The sequence below is a fragment of the Cloeon dipterum genome, chromosome 3 (genome assembly GCF_949628265.1).
Source record: "Cloeon dipterum chromosome 3, ieCloDipt1.1, whole genome shotgun sequence".
Lineage (NCBI taxonomy): Eukaryota > Metazoa > Arthropoda > Insecta > Ephemeroptera > Baetidae > Cloeon > Cloeon dipterum.
In genome coordinates, this window is record NC_088788.1 from 2,066,807 (window position 1) to 2,089,921 (window position 23,115).

General features: G+C 43.6%; 3 protein-coding genes across 4 annotated transcripts; 2 read left to right on the forward strand and 1 right to left on the reverse strand.

Moving 5' to 3' along the window:
• Positions 1–23,048, reverse strand: LOC135940926 (probable ATP-dependent RNA helicase DHX34). Of its 2 annotated transcripts, XM_065486060.1 has the most exons (17): positions 22,915–23,048; positions 17,839–17,969; positions 12,134–12,671; positions 11,792–12,077; positions 11,530–11,736; positions 11,346–11,478; positions 11,143–11,291; positions 10,890–11,094; positions 9,577–9,791; positions 9,328–9,522; positions 8,826–9,272; positions 8,652–8,768; positions 8,069–8,244; positions 7,781–8,013; positions 7,424–7,718; positions 7,242–7,369; positions 1–192 (listed from the first exon to the last, which is right to left on the reverse strand). In XM_065486060.1, exons 1-17 carry the CDS (start codon positions 22,962–22,964, stop codon positions 35–37), a joined length of 3,663 nt encoding a protein of 1,220 aa, XP_065342132.1. In that variant the 5' UTR covers positions 22,965–23,048; the 3' UTR covers positions 1–34. The 2 variants fall into 2 exon arrangements, with proteins under 2 accessions (XP_065342132.1, XP_065342130.1); XM_065486058.1 differs by lacking the exons at positions 17,839–17,969; positions 22,915–23,048 and adding an exon at positions 12,910–13,109 and having other exon boundaries at positions 12,134–12,769.
• Positions 3,394–4,836, forward strand: LOC135940929 (uncharacterized). The gene has a single exon (XM_065486063.1). It carries the CDS (start codon positions 3,591–3,593, stop codon positions 4,797–4,799), a length of 1,209 nt encoding a protein of 402 aa, XP_065342135.1. The 5' UTR covers positions 3,394–3,590; the 3' UTR covers positions 4,800–4,836.
• LOC135940928 (uncharacterized) lies at positions 5,876–7,244 on the forward strand. The gene is made up of 2 exons (XM_065486062.1): positions 5,876–6,978; positions 7,035–7,244. Exons 1-2 carry the CDS (start codon positions 5,913–5,915, stop codon positions 7,226–7,228), a joined length of 1,260 nt encoding a protein of 419 aa, XP_065342134.1. The 5' UTR covers positions 5,876–5,912; the 3' UTR covers positions 7,229–7,244.
• Positions 23,049–23,115: the final 67 nt, after the last annotated feature.

The window sequence follows — 23,115 nt, forward strand, 5'->3', positions numbered from 1 at the left end:
TTGTTTGGAATAAAAACAATTTAATATTATGTATTCAATTAGGACGGTCAGTAACATGTTTTCTTTTGTGTCGGAGAACCTCAATTGGAGGCAGATAAAGCGTTTTCTTGCAGTCTGGACAATCGTAGGCTGCGTATTTATCAGAGCCCGCGGGCCGACACGTGACTTCTTCTTTGACGTCTGCTTCTTTATCTGAAACACAAAAAAAATGTGTCGTGAGTCGTGAATTAGGCTGCAAATTTTTAGGTCAGACCAAAGAGAAAAAATAATAATAGTGCTCCTTATTATCAGTCACTTAAAGTGGAATGATAGTGATTTTATTTTATTTAAAAAAATGAATTTTCACGTAAAGTTAACCCTAATTTACCTCTTTTTTTGACCTAAAGTGCCCCAAAATACAATTTTTCGAATTTTACCGGTTACGCCCTCTTTTTTTAGCAAAGAAATTGCTTCCTAGGTGAGAAAAATTATGAAAATTTAATTGTGAGAAGATAAAAAATAGCACTTTTGAGTCTTGAAAGTTGTTTTTTATTTTATCAAAAATCACAGACTTTCGAAAGGGGTGTGTGTTTGGATTGATTAAAATTCAGCAGTTGAAAGTAGCGTCAAAAACTGCCTGAATTCTGAAAGCTGATTAAATTTACAGTTTTTTCCTGACGAGCAAATGTTTATCAAATTTAAAATTTTCGCTCAAAATTCGTCTGGCCGTTAAAGACATTTTAAATAATTTTCGGGAAAAATCAAAATACCCAAAATTAAGTTTATTTTTTCAAGAATCATCTCTGAAAAAAATTATTTTTTAATTTAAATATTTTCTAAGATTTTTCAGAGGCAAACTTGGACTTAAAGAATTTTCCATTTAAAACAATGCAAACTTTCAGGCCAATTTTCAAGGAAATTTAAAGCCGCAGTCTTGCAGAGAGAGAAGAATAAAAAATGAACGTGAATCATTGCTAAAAGCAGTTATGATCTAAGAAGCGAAGTGCCTTATCAGCAGATGTTGTTTTACGAAGCTCTTATTTTTACGGCGCGTGTCAGCAGAAGGAACGAGAATGGAGCTGGCCGAAGACGTGAAAACGAGTTTGCAAAAGCTTCCATCGCGAAGGGTGCAGGAGCTGGTGGTGCAGGTGCTGCAGGAGCTCAAATGGGTCGGCGTAGAGGAGATCGAGGTCACGCCTGGATCGACCCTGGGCGACGGCCTCATGGCTTTGATCTACAGGGTGCGCGCGACAGGGCGCCTCGCCAGGGAGGAAAATGCGCGCGTCAGTTTCGTAGTGAAAAACACGCCGAGGAACAAGGCGCGGAGGGACGTGTTCGACGTGCCGATGCTTTTCGCCAACGAGCACTCGTTCTACAAAAATGTAATTCCGGCGCTGAGCCGAAACAGCGGGCCGCTGGCCGTGGCAAAATTTTTTCACTCCATCACGGACGGCGAACACGACGCCTTGATTTTGGAGGATCTGAAGGAGCAGAATTTCCGGCTGGCGGACAGGAGGAAGGGCCTAAATTTGCAGCACTGCAAAATGGTGCTCGCGGAGCTGGCCAGGCTGCACGCGGCCTCTTTCGTTTTGAAGGAGAAAAACGCGGACGCGTTCGAGCAGCTGCGGCCGCGGGTCAAGGACATGTTTTGGGACGCGGACCGCGAGTTCGCGTTCAAGCCGTTCACCACCAGCTGCTACGAGGAAACTTTGCGCACGCTGAAAGCCTACTTCGGCGACGACGAGAAGAACAAATACATCAAGGCTTTTTTGAGACTGTCCGAAAGGGGCTACGATTTTATTGCCGCGTCCATCAGATCGACCGCGTCGCGTCTCCAAGTGATCACGCACGGCGACTGCTGGACCAACAATCTGCTCTTCAAATACGCGGATGAGCAGCCGGACGGCCCGTCGGACGTCCGCTTTTTGGACTACCAGCTGACCCGAATCACCACGCCGGCCGCGGACGTGACATACTTTTTGTTCACCAGCCCCAAGTGCCAAACGATGACCGATAATTACGACGACTTGCTCAATTGGTACCACGCAAGTTTGAGATCTATTTTGGAGCAGCATCACATGGACCCAGAAAAAATATTTTCGAGACGATGCCTCGACGAGGAAATGGCTCGAATGGCGCCCTACGGGCTGACAGCTGCAGGTGATTTAATTTGGATGAAATATGATTAAAACAAATTATCTTAAAACTGATAAAAAATATTTATAAAAGAAAAGGATATTTTGCATTTTATATTGTTGCCAATAACTAGTTTTTATGTCAGTAATGGAAATATATTTTTAATTTCTTCTAGGGATCGTCGTGCCGGCTGTTTGCGTCCCTCCTGAGTTTACACCGGACATGGACAAGGTTTTGGGACAAACGAGAGATGACTTTGTGCAGGAATACGCCAAGCTAATGAAGGCGGACACTCCGGAGGCGAGGCTGCAGCTGGCCTCGCTTTTAAAACACTGCGTCGACCGTGGCTTTTTTAAAGATCTTTAGCTCAAAATATAAATAAATGAAATATATATGCATATTTTTTGGTTAAAAATCGTCTTTGACGAAGTTTTCATTCAAAGATGAAAGAAAATTCCTGTAAAAAAAGCCAAATTTAACGATTTTCCTGCGCTTTGCGACACTACCTGCCACGCCCCCTTTAATTAAGTTCCTTGGAAACACGTCTTCGTTTAAAAATTCCAGCAATTTTGCAGTTAAATTGTAACATTTTAAAATTTTCTGGAGAGCCACGCCCCCATTTCAAAATTATCCGTGAATTCTGAGTCGAGTTTGTTTATTTTCCCGCTCTTTTAGAAACGTTCCAAACCTTCTTTTGAAATTTTTCTAAGATTCACGCCCCCAATTCGAAATTCCTCAAGTTCTCTTGATAAAATCGTTAAATGATTTCCATGCCACGCCTCCTATTAAGTTTTCCAGACAACCACGCCCCCATTCATAAATTCCATCGATTTTTCTCACGCTTTTACGATTATCCCGAGCTTTGCAACACGTGCCACGCCTCCTTCTTAAATGTTCATAGTAACCACGCCCACATTTACCAAAATTTTTTAAGTTTAAGACTGTCTTTGACAAAGTTTTTCTGACCAAAAAGTCCAGCGTGGCGTGCGAACTTTTTCCCCGCCAAAACCAATAATTCGATAACTGCGCATGCGTCAGAGCAGATTTGAGCACTTGCAGAGAGACCACCTTCTGTGTCAGATTTTTATTCTGACGCATGCGCAGTTATCGCATTTATATTGTTATGGAGGGAAAAAAATTATTCGTCACGCTGGACTTTTTTGCCGGCAAAAATCACCCCTTTTTACCTAATTCGACCCTCAAGAATCGATTGGTGTGCTCAAAAACTTCGTCAAAGACGATCATTAAGAAATCCTATGAGCCCAATTTGCCGCAGCGACGATAATGAATTGGGACAAGTGGTGAAATTCAATCTCTCATATTGGGGAGTGACGCAACACAATGATAAAAAGCGAGCTTGGTGGCCTTGCCGGCTCCTCCTCGAGATCGCACTAGAGTGTGCAGTCGTCGCGATCGAGAATCTAAAATAGCAGCACCGAATCGAAAACAAAGCGCAGGAGATCGTGTCGCAAAAAATGGCATCGCTTCCAAAGGAAATGCTGGAGGTGCTGCAAACGGTGTTGCAGAAGCAAAACTTGACGTTGGAGAAGCACAGCCTTGCCGCCGGCTGCAAGCCGGGCGACAACTTCATTGGAGAAATATTGAAAGTAACCGCACTCGGCCGAGACGAAAATGGTGCTCAACGCGAACACAGGTTCGTCTTCAAACGTCCGCCGGCCGACAAGGATTATTGCGAAAGCCTGCAGGTGTTCAAGCTGGTCAAAAACGAAGAAGCCTTTTACACCAAGGTCGTGCCCGCGTTGAACCAATTTTTACAAAAAAATGGAAAATTGGAAAAGCTGCCGGTGCCGGACGTGTTCTTCTCGTGCTCGGACGGAGTTTCGGACGTGCTGGTCATGGAGGACCTCAGTCTGCAAGGGTACAAGATGGCCAACAAGGCGGAGGGTTTCACGCCGCAAGAGGTTTTTTTGGTCCTCGAGAAAATGGGCCAGCTGCACGGAGTGGCCCTCGCGATGCAGGAGCTCGAGCCGCAGCACTTTTTCAAAGTTCGAAACTTTATTAAAGAAGTTTACTTCTTCGAAGAAGGTCGGACTCAGTTCAGCACGATCCACTTTCCCTGCGATGCGGGCGTCAAGATGCTGGAGGATCGATTCCCGCACAGACACGATTACGTGGAGAAATTGAAAAAGGTCACCGACGACTTTTTCAGCAATTTGGTCCAAATGGTGTCGACGCCCACGCCGTTGCGCGTCATCAACCACGGCGACTGCTGGGTCAACAACATTTTGATTAAATACGAGGACGGCGCACCAGTGGACCTGCGATTTTTAGACTTTCAAATCGCGAGGTTCGCGTCCCTGGCGCACGATTTGAGCTATTTGTTGTACTGCAGTTGCCAGAAAGACACGCTCGATGAACATTGGGACGATTTTATCGCGGCCTACGTGAGTGCGGTGAACGACGCGATTCACGCGGTCGGAGGCCGAAAATCGAGCGTAACCAAACACCAAGTGGAACAGGAAATGAAGAAGTTTGCCAAATCGGGAATTATGCACGCACTGATGGCGGTGCCTTTCTTCGTGGCGGCCACGGAGGAGCAGCCCAAGCTGGAAGGAGGACTAGAAATTTTTGACAATTTCCATCAGAACACGTACAAAAATCTCAAGACCAGGGACAGATTGACGGACATGATCGTGCACGCAATTGAAAAAGGATATTTGTGATGCCAAAAAATTGAATAAAAATTTTGAAAAATTTGAAATAAAAATATTATTTATTTTTACGACATTTTCCGGCGATTGGGGAAAAAAATTTTACAAACCCAATGGTTGGTAATTTATCTGGGAACATTTTGAGACCAACTACGTACAAATCCCTACAAGATTTTTTTTATCTTTCAAAAACATGTTTTTGCACTTTATCTAAATCGAAAATTCGCAATTTTTTTTCAAGCGGAGCAAAATTAAAGAATTTTACCAACATAATCGCACGGAAAGGACCACCGGCAGTCTGGAAACTGATTTTGAGATTTTTCGCGCCCATAGAAAAATTAAAATAATTATTTTTTCGTTTTTTTTTCACTTCGCGCGTCTCGTAAATTTCACAAACGGACACGATTTTGGAGGGCGGCGGCGTCAATTAGTCCTAAAAGACGCAGAATTTTATGGCGAGTCTGATGAACTTTGGTTTTTTTACTCTATGACCCATAGGAGCCGAGTTATTAATTTTTAAAGTTGAAAAAACACGATTTATAACATTTAAAAATTTAGTTTTTGGGGCCCAGGCGAGGCCCTATGGGCCGGACGGCCCCGATTTTGGTACCAATCGATGCCCCTCGATGAGCCGCGTTTGCTTGTTCTCGGTCTTCTAAAATCTGAACATTTTTCGAATTAATACGATTTATTTTCCGCCGATTTTTCGAAAAAGTCGAAATTAAACTGGTTTTATTTTTGTTAAAATTCAGCCGTTCATCCGATCGTCAACCACGACCCCTCATCGGACAGGTCTCAGACGGCGCTTTAACCTGGGATACCCTGACGACCTTTTTCAGGGTATCCCGACCTGAGATCCGCTCCCAGGCAGCTTTTTCCAGAAATTTCAAGCACATTTTGCGATACTACTAGATTTTTCACCCATGCCTGTCATCAACCTTCCTCAGGTCGCGCACCTGAGGACTGTTTTATTGTGGTTTTGTTGGGGCCACTTGTTATAATTTAAATTTACACTGTAAGGCTAAAACAAAAAAGTTGAAATTGCTTTTCAGAGTTATCTGCTTGCGGTCATGCGCAAAGCATTTTGCCTGCGAGGTCGTGAAACAAACAATTAAGACATTGGCAATGGAGGAGCAGGTCAACGTTCCGCAAATATTTGCAACAGATCCGAAGCTGTTTCGCTTTTTAACCAAAGTGATTCACGATCAAGGACTGACACCAGGGGTGGAGTGGAAAGTGTGCGAAGGATCGAGTCGCGGAGACAATTTTATCGCCGTCATTAAGCAGGTGGTGCACGTGGCCGAGGGAGGCACGGCTCTCAACCTGCTCGTCAAAAGCGCCCCGAGGAATGCGGCCCGCAGAGACGCATTCGGCATCAGGGAGCAGTTCCTCAACGAAATAGACGTCTACGAGAAAGCGATTCCCCGGCTGAAATCGCTCGTCGGCTTTGATTTGCCGGTGGCGGACTTGTACGGAGCTACCTCGAGCCACGGAGAGGAGACAATTCTTTTGGCCGATTTAAAAGAGCTCGGCTTTTGCATGGCCGACAGACGACAAGGTTTGAGCAAAGAGCAGTGCGCGGCGGTGTTGCGGGCGCTGGCGCAGCTTCACGCCGCCTCCTTCGCTCTGAGGGAGGGCAGCCCCGAGGAATTCGCGGCGCTGGCAGAGTCGGTGCGCGAAATGTTTTGGACTCAACCACGCAGACACGCTTTCGAGCCATTCATGCGAAACGCCAATAAAGAGACGCTGCGGCTCATCAGAGAATATTACGGGAGTGCTGATTGTGATAATGAGTACTCGAGAGCTTTTCGACAAATTTCCGACCTTGGCTACGATTTTCTGGCAAATATTGTCACCAAGGTGCCGGAGAATAAAAAAGTGCTGCTGCACGGCGACTGCTGGACCAACAATTTGCTCTTCAAGACGAATGACGACGGATTTGTCAGCGCCAAATTGCTGGATTTTCAGCTGGCGAGGATTTCCGCACCGATGATTGATTTAATTTTCTTCTTGTTCACGAGCACAAAGCCAAAGAATGTGGGCAATTACTTGGAAGAATTTCTGCGAGTCTACTACGAGGAATTTGAACGGCGGTTAAAAACAGCGGGCTTTACCGCTGCCAAATTGTATCCTGAGTCAGAGCTTTTAGCAGATTGGATCGCGTGCGTGCCTTACGGACTGGTTGTAGCCGGTAATCTCAGCGAAACCGAGTTACGTAATAATAATAAACCTTAATCTTACTCGCAGGAATACTGGCTCCAGCCTTGTACTGTCCAGACGAGTGCTTGCCAAACTTGGAAAGCGTCAAAGAGAACTCAAGAGAGGCTTTTGTCAACGAGTATGGAAAAGTGATGCGGGCAAACACGCCCGAGTCAAAGGAGCACTTGGGCCAATTGGTCAAATTGTGTGTCGAGCGCGAGTGGTTACGCATTTTGAATTAATAATTGCACTCACCAATCTCTTCTTTTGATCTGCAACCCATTTCATGCGACATTCTTTCAATCGGCAACACAGAGAGGGGCAGATTGCAATTCGGGCAGAAAATAGTGTCCATTTCAATCCAGCTCGAGTCGCCGGTCAAACTGAAAACAAAACAATCAGCATGAAACAATAATAATTTAAATTTACTGACTCACCAGTTGTAAGTGACATTTGGAGTGAGCCGTGTGCCGCCTTTCTTCTTGTCCGGCACGGGAGTGAAGTCTTCTTGCAGAGGATTAGGGTTGACACTGCACTCGTTTATTCCCTCGCCGACGTAAAGAACTTTGATGTCGGCAGCCAGCAACCTCTGAATGGCGTAAAACACTTCTGTCATCATGAACGAGGTTAAATCATTTCCAATCTCAGCTTCCAGCTGCTGTGTTTCCATGCTACTGCTGCTCGGTTTGTCCCGCTCAATTTTCATGCCTTCGTTTTCATCCATTTTTGTATCTGAAATTATTAAACTGAAAATAATAAAGTTCTTTGATTAAAATAATAATTCCTAAACAAACCTTCCAGTTTGAGCATAACAAGTCGCTCCCATTTGGCCCTGAGCTTGGCAACCCTGGAGACCAAAACCTGCGCGGTTTCAGGGGTCGCGAACCTGATTTGCAGCCAAGAATCGCACACGACTCTGGTGAAGTCGAAATTCGTGTCAATCGAGTTGGCGAAGAGAAGCAGCGTTTGCGCGGCGGGCATTCGCATTGTCCCCGTCAAGTAGGGCTTGGTCGTCTCCAAAAGAGTCCTGCAGCAAAAGCGGCGAGATGATACAAAAATTTCAAATTTGGCAAAAGGCTTACATGTACATCAGCAGCTGATGCTTCGAGCTCACGGGCTGCTTGTTTGAAAAACCTGCAGGGTAGTCGATGTCCGACTCAGATAAATGCAATTCTGTCGGGTGGTTCGCAAAGTAGCCCATCGGGTGAAGCGTCGTGAACGCTTTGTTTCGCGTGTGAAACATCTGTTCAGGCGCCGACTGTAAAATTAATTGTTTATTTCAAGCGGTGGTGACGACAAAAAGGGCCCAAAAGACGCAGAATTTCCCGGCGAGTCATATAAACTTTGGTTTTTTATTCTGCGACCCATAGGACACGAGTTAATTTTTAAAATCGAAAAAACACGATTTGTGACACTTGATAATTGTGGTTTTCGGGGCCCAGGAGGGACCCTATGGGCCGGACGGCGGAGATTGCAGTACCAATCAATGCCCCTTGGTAAGGCGCGTTTGCCCGTGTGCGGTTTTTAAAAATCGGACTATTTTTCGATTTTTTTTCTGGACGAATTTACGACAAAGTTGAAAAATTAGATGAAAACCGGCCCCAGACTGTTTGTATTTGCGGTTTTGACGGTGCTATCATCTGGCGGCCCGCCACTTATTAATACCTTTGAGTGGTTGAACTCGTCTGCCACTGCAACCTGAGGGTACAGTCCACTGCCAGTGATAACTTTGAGCATCAGCAGATCCTTCAGCCCAGATGTTTTAGTTCCCGACAGCAAATTCTACAGATTTTAAATTAGTAAAATATAAAAAGCGAAGTTTAAAGACGAGGAACAAACCCTGAGTTGAGCTTTGTCGTTGCCGAGACGGAATTCTACGTCTTTGATGTCGATTTTTCCATCGGAGGCTTCAACCCCACTTTCTTGCAAGCCGAACGGGTCCACTTTGAGAAAGGTCTTTTTCCTCGGCTCCTCGTTTCTGTGCTCGCGCCTCATTTTCCTCAGCAGCTGCAATTCGCCGTGGCGCTGGATTCTCTCCGAGCTGGTCATCTTCTTCTCCTCCTCTGCCGAGTACATGAGCTTTGAGTCCCGCAGCAGTTCCTTGAACTGACGCCGCAGCTTTGTCATCTCGTAAAAGCGCTGCTCCTCGAGCCCGCGCCTTTTGCACCACCTTTTGGAGAAGCCTGGATTGTCGCCGTTCTCATGTTTCATTTCCAGCCACTCGCGGAAGGCGTTGAGCAGAGTCAGAGGGTCGCCGTGGTCGGACTCGAGTTCCTTCCTGGCGTTCTACTCGGCACGTTTATTTTTTTCTGTTCAATTGAAAAAAAATTGAATAACTCACCTCACACTCAGAGTCTCTGTAGGCGTTGTTTGTAAAAGGGTTTTGGACACTGAGGGCAGCAGCCAGCGACAAGATTGGCTCCACTTGGTGAAACATGGAGCCGAGGATGAGCATTTTGCCGATTGTGATGTCCACAGGCAAGCACGAGAGCATTTTCCCCATCGGAGTCAGGTGCTCATCGACCGTTAACGCTCCCTGCCATTAATTAATTAATTAATTAATTAATCAACAATCCAATTAAATCAGTACCTGCTCTTTTAAGGTAACAATTGACTGCTCGATGCTTTCTGCCGGCGGCGACTCGATGAACGGAAAGCGTCTTGCGTCCGGCAAACCCATGGCAACCATTTGCAGAAGCAGCGAGTCCAGAGGCACTCTCAGGATTTCTGGAGTTGTGTATGGAGACATAGCGTCGTACTCGTCTTCAGAATACAGGCGGTAGCACACTCCAGGACCAGTTCGACCTGAAGACATCAAGGATTAAAAATAAAAATGGACGCAAAACAAGAATAAACTAATGGACACACGTCCACGCGACAAAACCGCAAAAAAAACAGTCTGGGGCCAGATCTCAGGTCGCGTGACCTGAGGAATGTAGGTGATACGCAAAGGAAAAAATAAACACCGAGTTTCGTCAAATGTGCTCAAAATTACTAAAAAAAACATTAAAAATCAGCCTCGGAGCGGATCTCAGGTCGCGGGGTAACCTGAAAAAGGTGGTCAGGGTACCCCAGGTCAAAGCGCCGTAAAAGACCTATCCAATGAGGGCTTGTGGTCGACGATCACATGAACGGTTGAGTTTTAAGAAAATTAAAACTATTTTCACCCACAAAGCCAACAAACAGAAAAAATTAATTTTTATTTTTCTATGGGCGCGAAAAATGTAGCAATTAGTTTCCAGGCCAGCAGTGGTCCTATGCGTGCAATTAAGTCGATAAAACTATTTAATTTTGCTCCTTTTGTCAAAAAATGGCGAATTTTCAATTTACCATGATATCCTTTTGGACAAAGAGCAAAGAATACGTTTTTCAAACTTCAAAATCCATCTTGTCCTAGGATTTAGATCGCATCGGCTCGTATTTGGTCTTAAAATGATCCCAGATAAATTTCGCGTCGATTAACGAGCCATTTTTCAAATTTTCGACATGGATTGTAAGTCATACAAAAATTTCGACTTTTTAAAACATTTGGCCGCCGAAAAAAAATCGTAAAAAATTAAAAAAATTGTCTGATTTTAAAAACACGCACATGGGTGGACGCGCCTTACTAAAGAGCGTCGATTAGTACCAAAATTAGAGCCGTCCAGCCCAAAGGGCCCCGCCTGGAAACCGAAAACCAAAGTTTAAAATGTCACAGATCGCGGTTTTTAGACTTAAAAAATTAATAACTCGGCTCAAATGGGTCGCAGAGTAAAAAAACAAAATTTATCTGACTCGCCGTAAAATTCTGCATATTTTAGGCCCATTTGCCACCACCTTTACCCCACCCCTGCCCTGCAAACTGCAAAGGGCGTGCAAGTAGAGAAAATCTGTCTGTATTTAACGCATAAATTATTTTTTTACCTGCTCTTCCCTTGCGCTGCTCAGCGCTTGCCTGGCTGACCCAGAATTCCTTGAGGCGCTGCATCTTGCAGGTTGCGTCGTAGCTCATTTCCTTCACTTTGCCCGAATCCACGACGAAACGGATTCCGTCAATCGTTACCGACGTTTCCGCGATGTTGGTGGAAACAATGCATTTCCTCACTCCGTCCGGAGGATAGTCAAACACCTAGAGAGTCGAATTAATTTTAAATCCACACACTCAAAGGCTTCGTACTTTGTCTTGGTCAGCAATGGAGAGGGTGCTGTGGAGAGGAAGGATGATCCAATTCTGCGTTTCGTGAGCAAACAGTTTGCACGCCTCCACCACCGTCGAGATTTCAGTCATGCCGCTCAGGAACATCAAAACGTCGCCTTTTTCATCCTCTGAATCGTGAATTAATTGATATTATAACAAATAAAAATTAACTCAAGCCATACTTGGACACTTTTGGTCGATTAATTGTAGAATTTGGACGTAAGGCCCTGGGTCAAAGCGCTCCGACTTCTTGGCAAACCGGTCACGCACGATCGGCCTGTAGTGAAGCTTAATTGGGAACAGCCTTCCTGGAACCTGGTTATTTAAAATTCAATTAAATCCGAATGAACTGCAGGCAATGCTTACCTGAATGACTTTTGGATCAAATTCGTCAAAGAAACCGGCAAAAAGCTGAATATTGATTGTGGCAGACATCAGGACTAGTTTTAAATCTTTTCTTTGGTAAAGAAGGCATTTCAGGATGCCGAGCAGAAAATCGCCGTGCAGATGCCTTTCGTGCACCTCGTCGAGCACAATCACCTCGTAATTAGACAATTCCGGATCGGTTTGCACCTGGTTAACAGACTATGAGTCAGCCACAGTTAAAAAATAAATAAAAATGAAGCACCTGTCTCAGCAGCAGACCCTCTGTGATGAACAGAATTTTTGTGTGCTGCGTTTTGCTCTTTTCAAAGCGGATCTGGTAGCCGACCTCGGTGCCGAATTGGTTCAGTGTCTCGTAGGCAACTCGCTTGGAGAGGGAAATGCACGCGATTCTCCTCGGCTGGGTGCAGGCTATGTTGTTGAAGCCAGCCCTGATCAGGTACTGAGGCACCTGCGTCGATTTTCCGCAGCCGGTGTCCCCGGCGATCACCACAACCGAATTTTCCCTCACAGCCTCCACGATTTCTTTCCTGGAAATAGTGATAAAAAATGCGTTTCAAATATTTAATCGTGGAGAGAAACTGACTTGTAGTGGGCAACAGGCAGGGTGGCCTGATTTCCCCTCAGCGACTTCAGTTTCTTGAACTTTTCCTTTTGCTTGAAGTCCAAGTACATGAGGAAAATGTCCCTGAACTCTGCAATCCTCTTCTTGGACAGCCAGCGGCCGCTGCTTCTGTCCCTGGGCGGCATCCTCGACATCAGCTCCTCCAACTTTGCTTTCATTCCGATGGCGACGACGTGGCTCTTGTCAAACTCGCGAGGAATGCCGAGCTTTCCGTCCAGTTCCGAGTTTCTGGGGGGCTGGAAGGTCTTTCCCAGCCGCTTCTGGCTCGATATGTACTTGCTGAGGAAGCCCCAAAAGTCTTTGTATTCTTCGGTGCCCTGCCGAATCAAATCTCCGTCGCGAAAGAAGATCATGTTCAACTCGTATTTGTATTTGTCGAAAGAAAAGTCTTCTTCCTCGTCGTCGTCCGAATCAGGCATTTTGTACTGCCGCTTCTCTGGCTTGCAATGCTCCTCAGGTGGTGAACTGTGTCTCCTTCTTGCCCTGCTGGTTGAGGCTTCTTCCCTGTCTTTCCTCTCTCGATCTCGGCGCCGCTCATCGTCTCTGTCTGGACTGCGCCGCTCACGCTTGCTCTTTTTGCTTTTTGAGCCCATAATTCTGCAAAAAATAAAAGACGTGTCTGGTATATTAACCTGCAGGGACAGGTTTAAAAGAATGGATCATCCCTGATCATGACGCAGGTGTGGAAAATGGGGAAAATGCATGAAAGTCATTAAATTTGAGAGAGCGGGCTTTACATTTTTAAGCTCCTATGAAGGTTTGTTTTCTTTCTGCACGAAGAATGTATCCAGAATTTTTCATTCCATCAACTGAACGTAATTGGTGATTGGTGAATTCACTTAAAACCCTAAAAAAAGATTAATTTTCGTTCTGATGATGTGATTGTTTGCCGCGGCTAGCCGATCAGCTGAAGTTTGTAAACAGACACAGTGGGTGGGCGTGGCTAATGTAGAAATAGAAACAGGAAACAGGCCGGCAGATGCCGTTACTGGGCAGGACGCGCGGAATCAAAGACGTGAATTCGGGGGAAAAGAAGCACCCTGCACCTATTCACAGACTCGCAATAATGTCGAAATAGCAAGACAATAAGGTTTGCTTCTCTTGCTCAATAGGCGTACAATTGACCTTAAAAATTACACCCGGTGGATGAAATAAATGAGACCTGAAGAAATAAGTGACACAATTTGAAATTCCTTTTTATCTACGCAATTAAAAATATAGATGGCACCTTCATTTTCAAAATTATTTTCGTTATTTGATTAAATTTTGTCTATTTAGCAACTTCTGTTTTAAATTGTTCCTTTTTTATAATTTAAGGATTTAAGGAAGGATTAAAACACTTAATTTCTTTGAGCATATTATATACAAATGTATATACAAATATATATTTACAAATTTAAACAAACTTTGTACATTATACAGGATTCTCGTGTCTACGTTGCCGTGTGCGACAGCAATCAGGATTAAGCCGAATAACGCTGCTGCCAGTTGAAGAAGTCTTCCCTGCGCATATCTTCCAGCGGCGACCTGGTGACCTCTATGCGGCCCTCATCGACGAACAAGCGCTCCCCACGAAAGAAGTATTCACTGGGGTGCTCTATCAGGAAGTGGCGCACTAGCAACAATTTGCGTCGCCAATTGTAGGGGTAATGGGGAAAAAGGGGGTAATCCCCTCGCTCTTCCTCCTCCAAGAACACGTCGTCCTCGGGGTCCGCCCTTACGAGGTCTGGCACAGCGCCGAGGTCCCTGTTGCGGCAGATGGCACAGCACATGATGTACTCCACGAATTCCTCCAAGCTGATCTTCGTTGGCAAGGGATCACCCTGGTATATTTCGTGCCACGGGCGGTTGGCGCAGCCTGATGAAGGCGGGATCAAATTCAAAATGATCCTCCACCTTCGCAGCCTCTCCGCGCGCTCCTTCTTCCGGGTTTCCACCTCCTGCGCGGACTGATCTTCCATGTCGTTGAGGGGAACCTGGTCTCCCTCGTGGTTTTCCTGAACCTGATCAGGGTTGGCCAGGAGCTCTGCCAAGGGGCGTACGCGGATCATGCTGTTAAAGCTGTAAACAAAAAAATGGATCTTTATTTTAATTTGAATGATTAAATATTTATGGGGAAATGTTTCGGAGTTCGGATATCAAAGTATTATTTTTTTATTCCTAGTAAAGTGAAACAAACTATTCACATCTCCACGCGGACATTTTTTTAAAATATAAATTATTATAACCCCCCTGTGAATACCTGGGGAGTTTCATTGGAACTGGCGAGTTGTGTAGCCCGGCGGAAATTGTAATATTTCCATAATTTTTCGTAATATGTATGTAATTTTTGGATGAAAATATATTATGCTATATTTTAAGTAATAAAGAATAACGTTGGCTAATTTAAATCAACAATCCAAAATAAAAGCAACAAAATAAAAATAAAATTATAAATAATATTTCAGGGTTTACCGGCGTGAAGCAGCATAAACACTTACAAAGTGAGCTATGTGCTCAAGGTTAACGAACTCCTTAATGTGGGCCGAGGGAGCAATATTTCTGAAAGAGCCAAAATCTCCCTTATTGGACCATCCATGGCACAAACCGTAAACGACTTCGTTTAAACGTGTTCTTAACAATGTTCAACTGTTAAATTTTGTTTTGAAACCACCTATTTGAGACAGGTCAAAGGAATTGAAAAACGACTGTTTATTGTCATCTTTGTGTTGGGTTGGACGGGCGAGGCAATATATGATGGGATTACCTTCGCGCGCACAGTAGGGGTTCTATTGCGCCTCTATGTTGAGATATATTTTAGGTCTTTGCGAATATTGTAAAGAAGAGCTTCCAGTTTCTCCTTTTTCTGGAAATTTCCAGTCAATCTGAGAGCGTCAGTAAAATGTACTGTAGCACGCGGTGGTAAATATATAAAAAACGCGCTGCTAACTAGGAAATTCATAAAACAAAAACCACGTGTGCTTTTTTGACACGCAGAGGCTAATATTTTGGATATTTTGTGACGGAAAATTCTTTTAGTAATTATATTTCCCGCAAAATTTTATCGGTTTTTTACACTTAGAAAAGTGTTAAATTCAAAGCTCCTCGCAAGAGTCGAAAATTGGGGGAGTTAAAAATTATAGAATATATTTTTCGAGGGTTTTCTTCGTTATTTAGGGGGGGAAAGCGCCTAAATAGGCAGATGAGGACATAATATACATTTTAAAATAATATACGCACGTACCTGTTGTTTAACAGCGATGAGTAGGGCAGCCAAAAACTTTGGCTGTGAGTCACAAAGGAACTTGGGCAAAATTTAGCTGTATGCTAGTGCAGTTGCAGCGAGCACAACGCACGCGGGCGGCTATTCCTTTCCAACTGTATGCAAGCGGCTGCAGCATGCGTCTCTACCCCCTCCCCAACGCAAACCCACTCAATATATTGAATATCGATTTTTCAGGGTGTTTCATTCAATCATGTCAAAACTCCCAAATATAATAATTAAAATTATAAGAGAATTTTTACGTTTCTTCCGTTATGAATGATTTGTAAATATAGATAAACGACAATTAATTAATCTTGAAAAGTTTCCAGGTGTTAAAGGAAAATTAAAAAACTAAAACCTGCAGGGTAGTTGATATCCGACTCAGACAAATGCAATTGTGTCGGGTGGTTCACAAAGAAGCGTCGTGAATGCTTAGTTTCGCGTGTGAAACATTTATTAAGGCGCAGACTGTAAAATTAAATGTTTATTTTAAGCGGAGGGGGCGTCAAAGAGGCCTAAAAGACGCAAAATTCAAATTTCGGGGCCCTATGGACCGGAGGTAGCGTCCGAGCACGGTACCTACCTGGGTCAGCGGCAGGATGACAAACCAAACAGGCAGATGCAGGTCACAGCCACCATGGTGCCAAACGGAACGGCGCGCGACGCGTGGTAGTTGATGGCGATGAAGTTGATGAGGACAGCGGTTCCGCACACCGTCTCCGGCAGCAGGAAGGCCATCGGACAGCAGCACCTGCCAAATCCACACCTTGCTCCAGGCGTACAGGTCTCAGCGTGAACAAAGATGGCCGTGCTCATCAGCAGAGAGCCTTGTCTGCGGGGGAAAAAGGTGGTGTTTTAATTATTATCTCATTATTGATTTCGCCGTCTAATTACTCGGTGTAGAGCTCTCCCAGAATGGCGAAGATTATGTTGCAGAAAGAAACCGTGACGACCTGATAGCCCGTTGCTGTCAGGGCTGCGAGGCGGGCCTGAACACATCACCGTGAACCTGCTTCCAACCGTACTCGTCGCCAAAATCCGAAATCGCGATCCTGTCATAAAAAAGCTGATTAGTTTTATTGAGTGCGTGTCATTCAACACTCACCATTTCTTCATCTTGCTTAGTCTTTCCTCAGCGTTCTCAACAGAATCATGGACACCAGGCCAACAAGGAAATGACCATCATGAAAATGTTGAAAACACTAGTGGATCTGAAATTTAAAGGACAAAAGAATTAAAATATAGATCATACTTGTCAGTTGCCTTTTTATCTAGAGATAATTTTTCGCTGCTAAATTCAACCATATATTTTCTGCCAACTTTTACAGGATGCGCAAGAATTCCACAAATTTCAGGGTTGCAAAAAAACGAATTTACAAAAAAATAAGTACAGAGGTTTTTTTTAATTTTTAAAAGTTTTGCACAACCTGTTTTCAATAATTTTCAAATTACCTCGACTTGAAAAATTGTAAGAGAGAAATTTTTGGAGAAATTGAGGCAGCAAATGGCAATTTAAAAGAAAAAAATCCGCACAGTAGAAAATTTTAACCACTCCGACCACAAATTTTAGATTTAGAATAAATTAATTTCTTGCATTTTCAGCGCAAGAAATTGGTAAAAATTGATTGGCAAAACCCGTTAAAAACCAGTGGTGACAAACCCGGATGGCAAGCAAGAAAGGCAGCCCTGACAAATTTTAGAACTGATATCTAAAATGTCGCTCTGAAATTATTGAAAACATTTCCACAAATTTGATTAAATGTTTTGCGACATTGCACTCATCGATAACAAAATCACTACTACTTGCAGTAATAGATTACACCCATTTTCGGTTAAAAACCTGGCAATTGAAATATCCACCAATCGTCTGACACATTTTTTGCATCAAGACTTGACTGAAGAATATTTTTTTAATGGTGAGCGTGCCCTGTTCACCTTCCGATTGACTCTGTTTTGGTCTTCTCAGCAGCATTTACTAAATTTTTCCTTTCAGACAGCGAGTTAACTGTATCCTGTTGAAAAACAGTAACAAAAAACCTGAAATCCTGTTCGCAGAAAATGCATGAGTGCCTTTGTTTTCTCAAAATAATCCATAATTAGTGCAGTTAAGCATTGATATATATAAAATTCATCTTTGGCTTCAAGCTTTTTTAGCCCTGTAAAGTCTTTGGATTTTATTGAACTTACTCTGTGCTGGAAGAAGTTATATAGGGCCCAAAAGTACTTGTCGAATCGGTCCTCGTACTCAGTCGCCTATTTAAATTGACTTCGTAGATAAGTGAAAGGAATTTTGGCATTCAGGTCCAGCCCAACTTTGTTCTCGGAGGTCAAGTTGACGTAGACAATCCAGTGTCAAACTTCTTGTGCGTCCAAATGATGTACTGCCGTTTCTCTGTCTTGCAATGCTCCTCAGGTGGCGAACTGTGTCTCCTTCTTGCCCTGCTGGTTGAGGCTTCTTCCCTGTCTCTCCTCTCTCGATCTCGGCGCCGCTCATCGTCTCTGTCCGGACTGCGCCTCTCACGCTTGCTCTTTTTGCTTTTTGAGCCCATAATTCTGCAAAAAATAAAAGACGTGTCTGGTATATTAATCTGCAGGAACAGGTTAAAAGAATGGATCGTCCCTGACCATGACGCAGGTGTGGAAAATGTGGGAAATGCATGAAAGTCATTAAATATAGAGAGAGCGGGCTTTACATTTTTAAGCTCCTATGACGGTTTTTTTCTTTCTGCACGAAGAATGTATCCAGAATTTTTCATTCCATCAACTGTACGCGATTGGTGATTAGCAAATTCACTTAATACCTAAAAAAAAAATTCATTTTCGTTCTGATGATGTGATTGTTTGCCGCGGCTAGCCGATCTGCCGATCTGCTGAAGTTTGTAAACAGAAACAACGGGTGGGCGTGGCTAATGTAGAAATAGAAACAGGAAACAGGCCGGCAGATGCCGTTACTGGGCAGGACGCGCGGAATCAAAGACGTGAATTCGGGGGAAAAGAAGCACCCTGTACTTATTCACAGACTCACACACTCGCAATAGCAAGAAGACAAGGTTTGCTGCTCTAGCTCAATAGGCGTACAATATACCTTAAAATTGCACCCAGTGGATGAAATAAATGAGACCTGAAGAAATAAGTGACAAAATTTTGAAAATCCTTATTGTCTACGCAATTAAAATTATATATAGCACCTTTATTTTCAAAATTATTTTCGCTATTTGATTAAATTTTGTCTATTTAGCAACTTCTGTTTTAAATTGTTCATTTTTTATAATTTAAGGATTTGAGGAAGGATTAAAACAATCGTAATTTCTTTGAGCACATTATATACAAATATATAACAAATATATTTACAAATATATATACAAATATAAACAAACTTTGTACATTATTCAGGAGCTATCCAACCTGCGGCGTCAGGAGGACCTCTATACGGCCATTTTCGACGAAGAGGCGCCCAATACGTAAGTCGCATTCTCGGTGGTGCGTCGTCACGTAGTGGCGCATTTTCAATATCTTCAGACGCCAGCTGTAGGGCGCAAGGGGGATATCCCCTCGCTGTGAATGCTCCAAGAAGACGTCGTCTTCGGGGTTCTCCATAATAATATCCGGCACTGGGCCGAGGTCCATCTCGTCGTAGGTGGGGGAGGACGTGATGAACTCCACGAATTCCTCCAGGGTCATCTTCAATTTCGTTGAATCGGGCAGGCATACCACCTTGTCCCCCTCACGCAATTCTTCGCGCCGCGGGCGCTTGGCGCGGTTGGGGCGAACTTCTGTTCGCGGGAAGGTATCAACCAATTTTCTCCGCGCACGCTGCTTCTCCGCGCGCTTCTGCCTCCTCAGGGACTCAATCTCCGCGCGCTTCCGCCTCCTAAGGGGTTCCACCTCCAGAGTGGCCTGCTGTTCCATGTTGTTAACGAGGAACTGGTCTCCCCCGGGGGTCTCGTGAGCCCGCTCAGGGCTGGCGAGCAGCTGTGCCAAGGGGCGCACGCGGATCATGATGTTAAAGCTGTAAACAAAAAAAATGGATCTTTATTTTAATTTGAATGATTAAATATTTATGGGGTAATTTTTCGGAGTTCGCATATCAAATTATTATTTTTTTATTCCTAGCAAAGTGAAACAAACTATTCACATCCCCACGCGGACATTTTTATTAAATATAAATTATTATAACCGCCCTGTGAATACATATTTTTTCGCCCGAGCCAAAAATTGTCAAACGCCTCACACGCTGCTCCGCGCATTTTCCACTCAACAATTTTCGCCTGAATAATTTCCTCGCCCCTTTTATAAACTGCCAGCCACGCAGTCCAAGGAGTAAACTGCAGGCTATTTGTCCTTGTCATTTGGTGAAACGGTAAAACTCTCCCTTCTTCGACCATCCATGGCACAAAAAGTCAAGGATTTCGTTAAAACGTGTTCTTAACAATGTTTAACCCAACAAAGTTTGGTTTATGAATCGCCTATTTGAGAGAGGTGAAAGGAATTCATAAACTATTGTTTATTGTCATCTTTGAGTTAGGTTTGACAGGCGCGGCAATTGATGATGGGCTTAGCAGCTTCCCACGCGGGAGGGGTTCTGTACAGCCTTTGTGCTTACTGTTAGAAATATTTTAGGTCTTTGCGAATATTGTAAAGACAAGCTTCTAGTTTCTCCTTTTTCTGGAAATTTCTGGACTATTCGAGAGCATCAAGTAAAATTTACTGTCGCACGCGTTATGGTAAATATATAAAAAAACGCGCTGCTAACTAGGAAATTTTTACAACAAAACCCGCGTGTGCTTTTTTGTTACGCAGACTGGCAGAGGCTAATATTTTGGATATTTTGTGACGGAAAATTCTTTTAGTAATATTGCCATAATTTTTCGTAATATTTATGTAATTTTTAGATGAAAATAAATTATGCTATATTTTAAGTAATAAAGAATAACGTTTGCTAATTTAAATCAACAACCCAAAACAAAAAGCAACAAAATAAAAATAAAATTATAAATAATATTTCAGGGTTTGCCGGCGTGAAGCATCATAATCAGTTACAAAGTGAGCTATGTGCTCAAGGTTAACGAACTCCTTAATGTGGGCCGAGGGAGCAATATTTGTGAAAGAGCCAAACTCTCCCTTATTATTGGACCATCCATGGCACATAAGGTCAACGATTTCTTTTAAACGTGTTCTTAACCATGTTTAACTGTTAAATTTTGTTTTGAAACCGCCTATTTGAGACAGGTCAAAGGAATTGAAAAACGACTGTTTATTGTTTACTTTGTGTTGGGGTTGACAGGCGCGGCAATTTATGATGGGCTTACCTTCGCGCGTAAATAAAAATAAATTCCGAGGTTTGAAGAAATTAACCTTTTCCTGCCGGTTCTGAGCTCATTCTTGTATCTTTTATTTCAATTATTAAGTAATTGCGGAGTGGATTAGTGCGTCGAGAAGTAATTAAAGAAGCGGGGAAGCGAGAGAGCACTGTGGCTCGCTTATGAGGGCGAGAGATCGCTCGCTCGTGAGGTGCCTTTTTATACCTGACAATGGGATTCGCTCTCCGATCCCTCCTGTGCACGCTCTAAAGTTTATTTCGTCGCCCAATATTAATTTCGCACGAGTGGTTGATTATGAAACCAATTTCATGTCGAAAAGGCAAGAGATGGCACAAAGTGGCTAGTTTAGTGGCTCGAAATGCTCAAATTGCTCAACGGGCTGGTTTGATTTGGCTTCAAAAAAATGTCCTCGGTGCGGAGGCAAGTGGCCCTTGAGTGGGCTGGGTCCCTGTCCGGTCTAGTACGCCCATAATTATGTTATTGGGACCCGGAATTAAGCATTCGTGCCAGTGCAATGCGCGCCCTTCCAGCTCCGAGAAAACAGGGGTAAAAAGAGCAAAAAAAAAAGAAATTTCATTGTGATATATTTAATTTATCTACATTGAGCAAGGAACAAAACAGCATAGCGTTCCATCGCTATGCCGCAAAGAGCTACGCAAAATCCTGCGCCACCGCCGCGTGCTTTACAAATTCGTATGCCAAAAATTCTGAAAATCGGTGCGCAAACGCGCGTTGGCCGTCCGCCGCGTCGGGCGGTACCGGTGGCAAAAACATCGGTTCGAAAAAATCGCTAACTTTCGATTTCTTAAATAATTTTTAAGGTGAAAGTTTATAAATCTTCAAAGTGAAACCGAAAAAAATTGGCTGTTTTTCGAAAAATGGTCCTATTTTGAAAAACTGCGGACACGTGCACAGGGAAAGTAAGCAAAAAAAGTAATATTTCCAGTTTTCGACGATTGGAAGCTGAGGAAAACTAGCTTATATCTTCTTTTTTTCGGATTTTGTCGTGGGCAAAGAAATGATGAGCAAAAAACAAATAGAACATGATAAGAAAACCTACCAGGCTGTTTTGAGTTTGAGTTTTTAGACAGTCACACACAGGACAGGAGAGACGCACAATAGATGTTTGCTGGTGCTGCTGTATCGTGAGAATGAAGGGACGCAAAGAATTCAGAGCGAGTATGATAAAAATGGCCTCTATCCCCCACGCAGCCCCCTCCCTTCCTGTCCCTGCGAACAAAATGCACTGGTCGAATTCAAAGCACAAAAGTGGAAAACCAATTTACGAAATTTTAGGAATGAATAACACAGTAAAATAGCCTGTCATAGTTCAATCGCGTTTGTTTTGCTTCAAATTCCACTCCGCTCCTCAATTAAAATCAACACGCTTTTATTTTCCTTAAAAATGAGTCAAAATGAATCCCCGAAAAATCATCTGGGCGCGGTGATGGATAATTTTATTAAGTTTGTAGGTATTGAAAATCTTTTGCTGCCTTGTTTTCCACGCATTCCCTTACGGCGCGGTTGGAAAAAATACAATTCAGTGGCAGAGGAAGCATCGTCGCGACAAAATAAGAAAAAGATGCTTTTGTGCGGCGTGGTGGAGAGCGCGTCGCTGCCTGCTGCCCTGCATCACGTGTTGGTCACGTACCGCTCTTTTGTTGCTCATTTTTAACCTTGAAGCTTTTTTAGCCCTCTAAAGTCTTCGGATTTTATTGAACTTACTCTGTGCTGGAAGAAGTTATATAGGGCCCAAGTACTTGTCGAATCGGTCCTCGTACCCAGTCACCAATTGACTTGAATTTTGGCATTCAGGTCCAGCCCAACTTTGTTCTCGGAGGTCAAGTTGACGTAGACAATCCATTGTCAAACTTCTTAAGCATCCAAATGATGTACTGCCGCTTCTCAGGTGGTGAACTGTGTCTCCTTCTTGCCCTGCTGGTTGAGGCTTCTTCCCTGTCTCTCCTCTCGATCTCGGCGTCGCTCATCGTCTCTGTCCGGACTGCGCCTCTCACGCTTGCTCCTTTTGCTTTTTGAGCCCATAATTCTGCAAAAAATAAAAGACGTGTCTGGTATATTAACCTGCAGAGACAGGATAAAAAAATGGATCGTCCCTGACCATGACGCAGGTGTGGAAAATGCATGAAAGTTATTAAATTTGAGAGAGTGGGCTTTACATTTTTAAGCTCCTATGAACGGTTTGTTTTTTCCTGCACGAATTTTCCATTCCATCAACTGAACGCGATTGGTGATTTCATTTTAAAACTTAAAAACGATTCATTTCCAATCTGATGATGCGATTCTTTGCTGCTGCTGTTGGCCGATCAGCTGAAGTTTGTAAACAAACGCAACGGGTGGGCGTGGCTGATGTAGATAAC

Coding starts and splice junctions, on each gene's coding strand:
- LOC135940929 (XM_065486063.1), top strand. CDS start 3,591: ATGGCATCGCTTCCAAAGGAAATGCTGGAGGTGCTGCAAACGGTGTTG.
- LOC135940928 (XM_065486062.1), top strand. CDS start 5,913: ATGGAGGAGCAGGTCAACGTTCCGCAAATATTTGCAACAGATCCGAAG. Junction 6,979..7,034: donor TTACGGACTGGTTGTAGCCG/GTAATCTCAGCG, acceptor TCTTACTCGCAG/GAATACTGGCTCCAGCCTTG.
- LOC135940926 (XM_065486060.1), bottom strand. CDS start 22,964: ATGGAAAATTCGTGCAGGAAAAAACAAACCGTTCATAGGAGCTTAAAA. Junction 9,523..9,576: donor TTGTTACCTTAAAAGAGCAG/GTACTGATTTAA, acceptor AATTAATGGCAG/GGAGCGTTAACGGTCGATGA. Junction 9,273..9,327: donor ACAGAGACTCTGAGTGTGAG/GTGAGTTATTCA, acceptor CGTGCCGAGTAG/AACGCCAGGAAGGAACTCGA.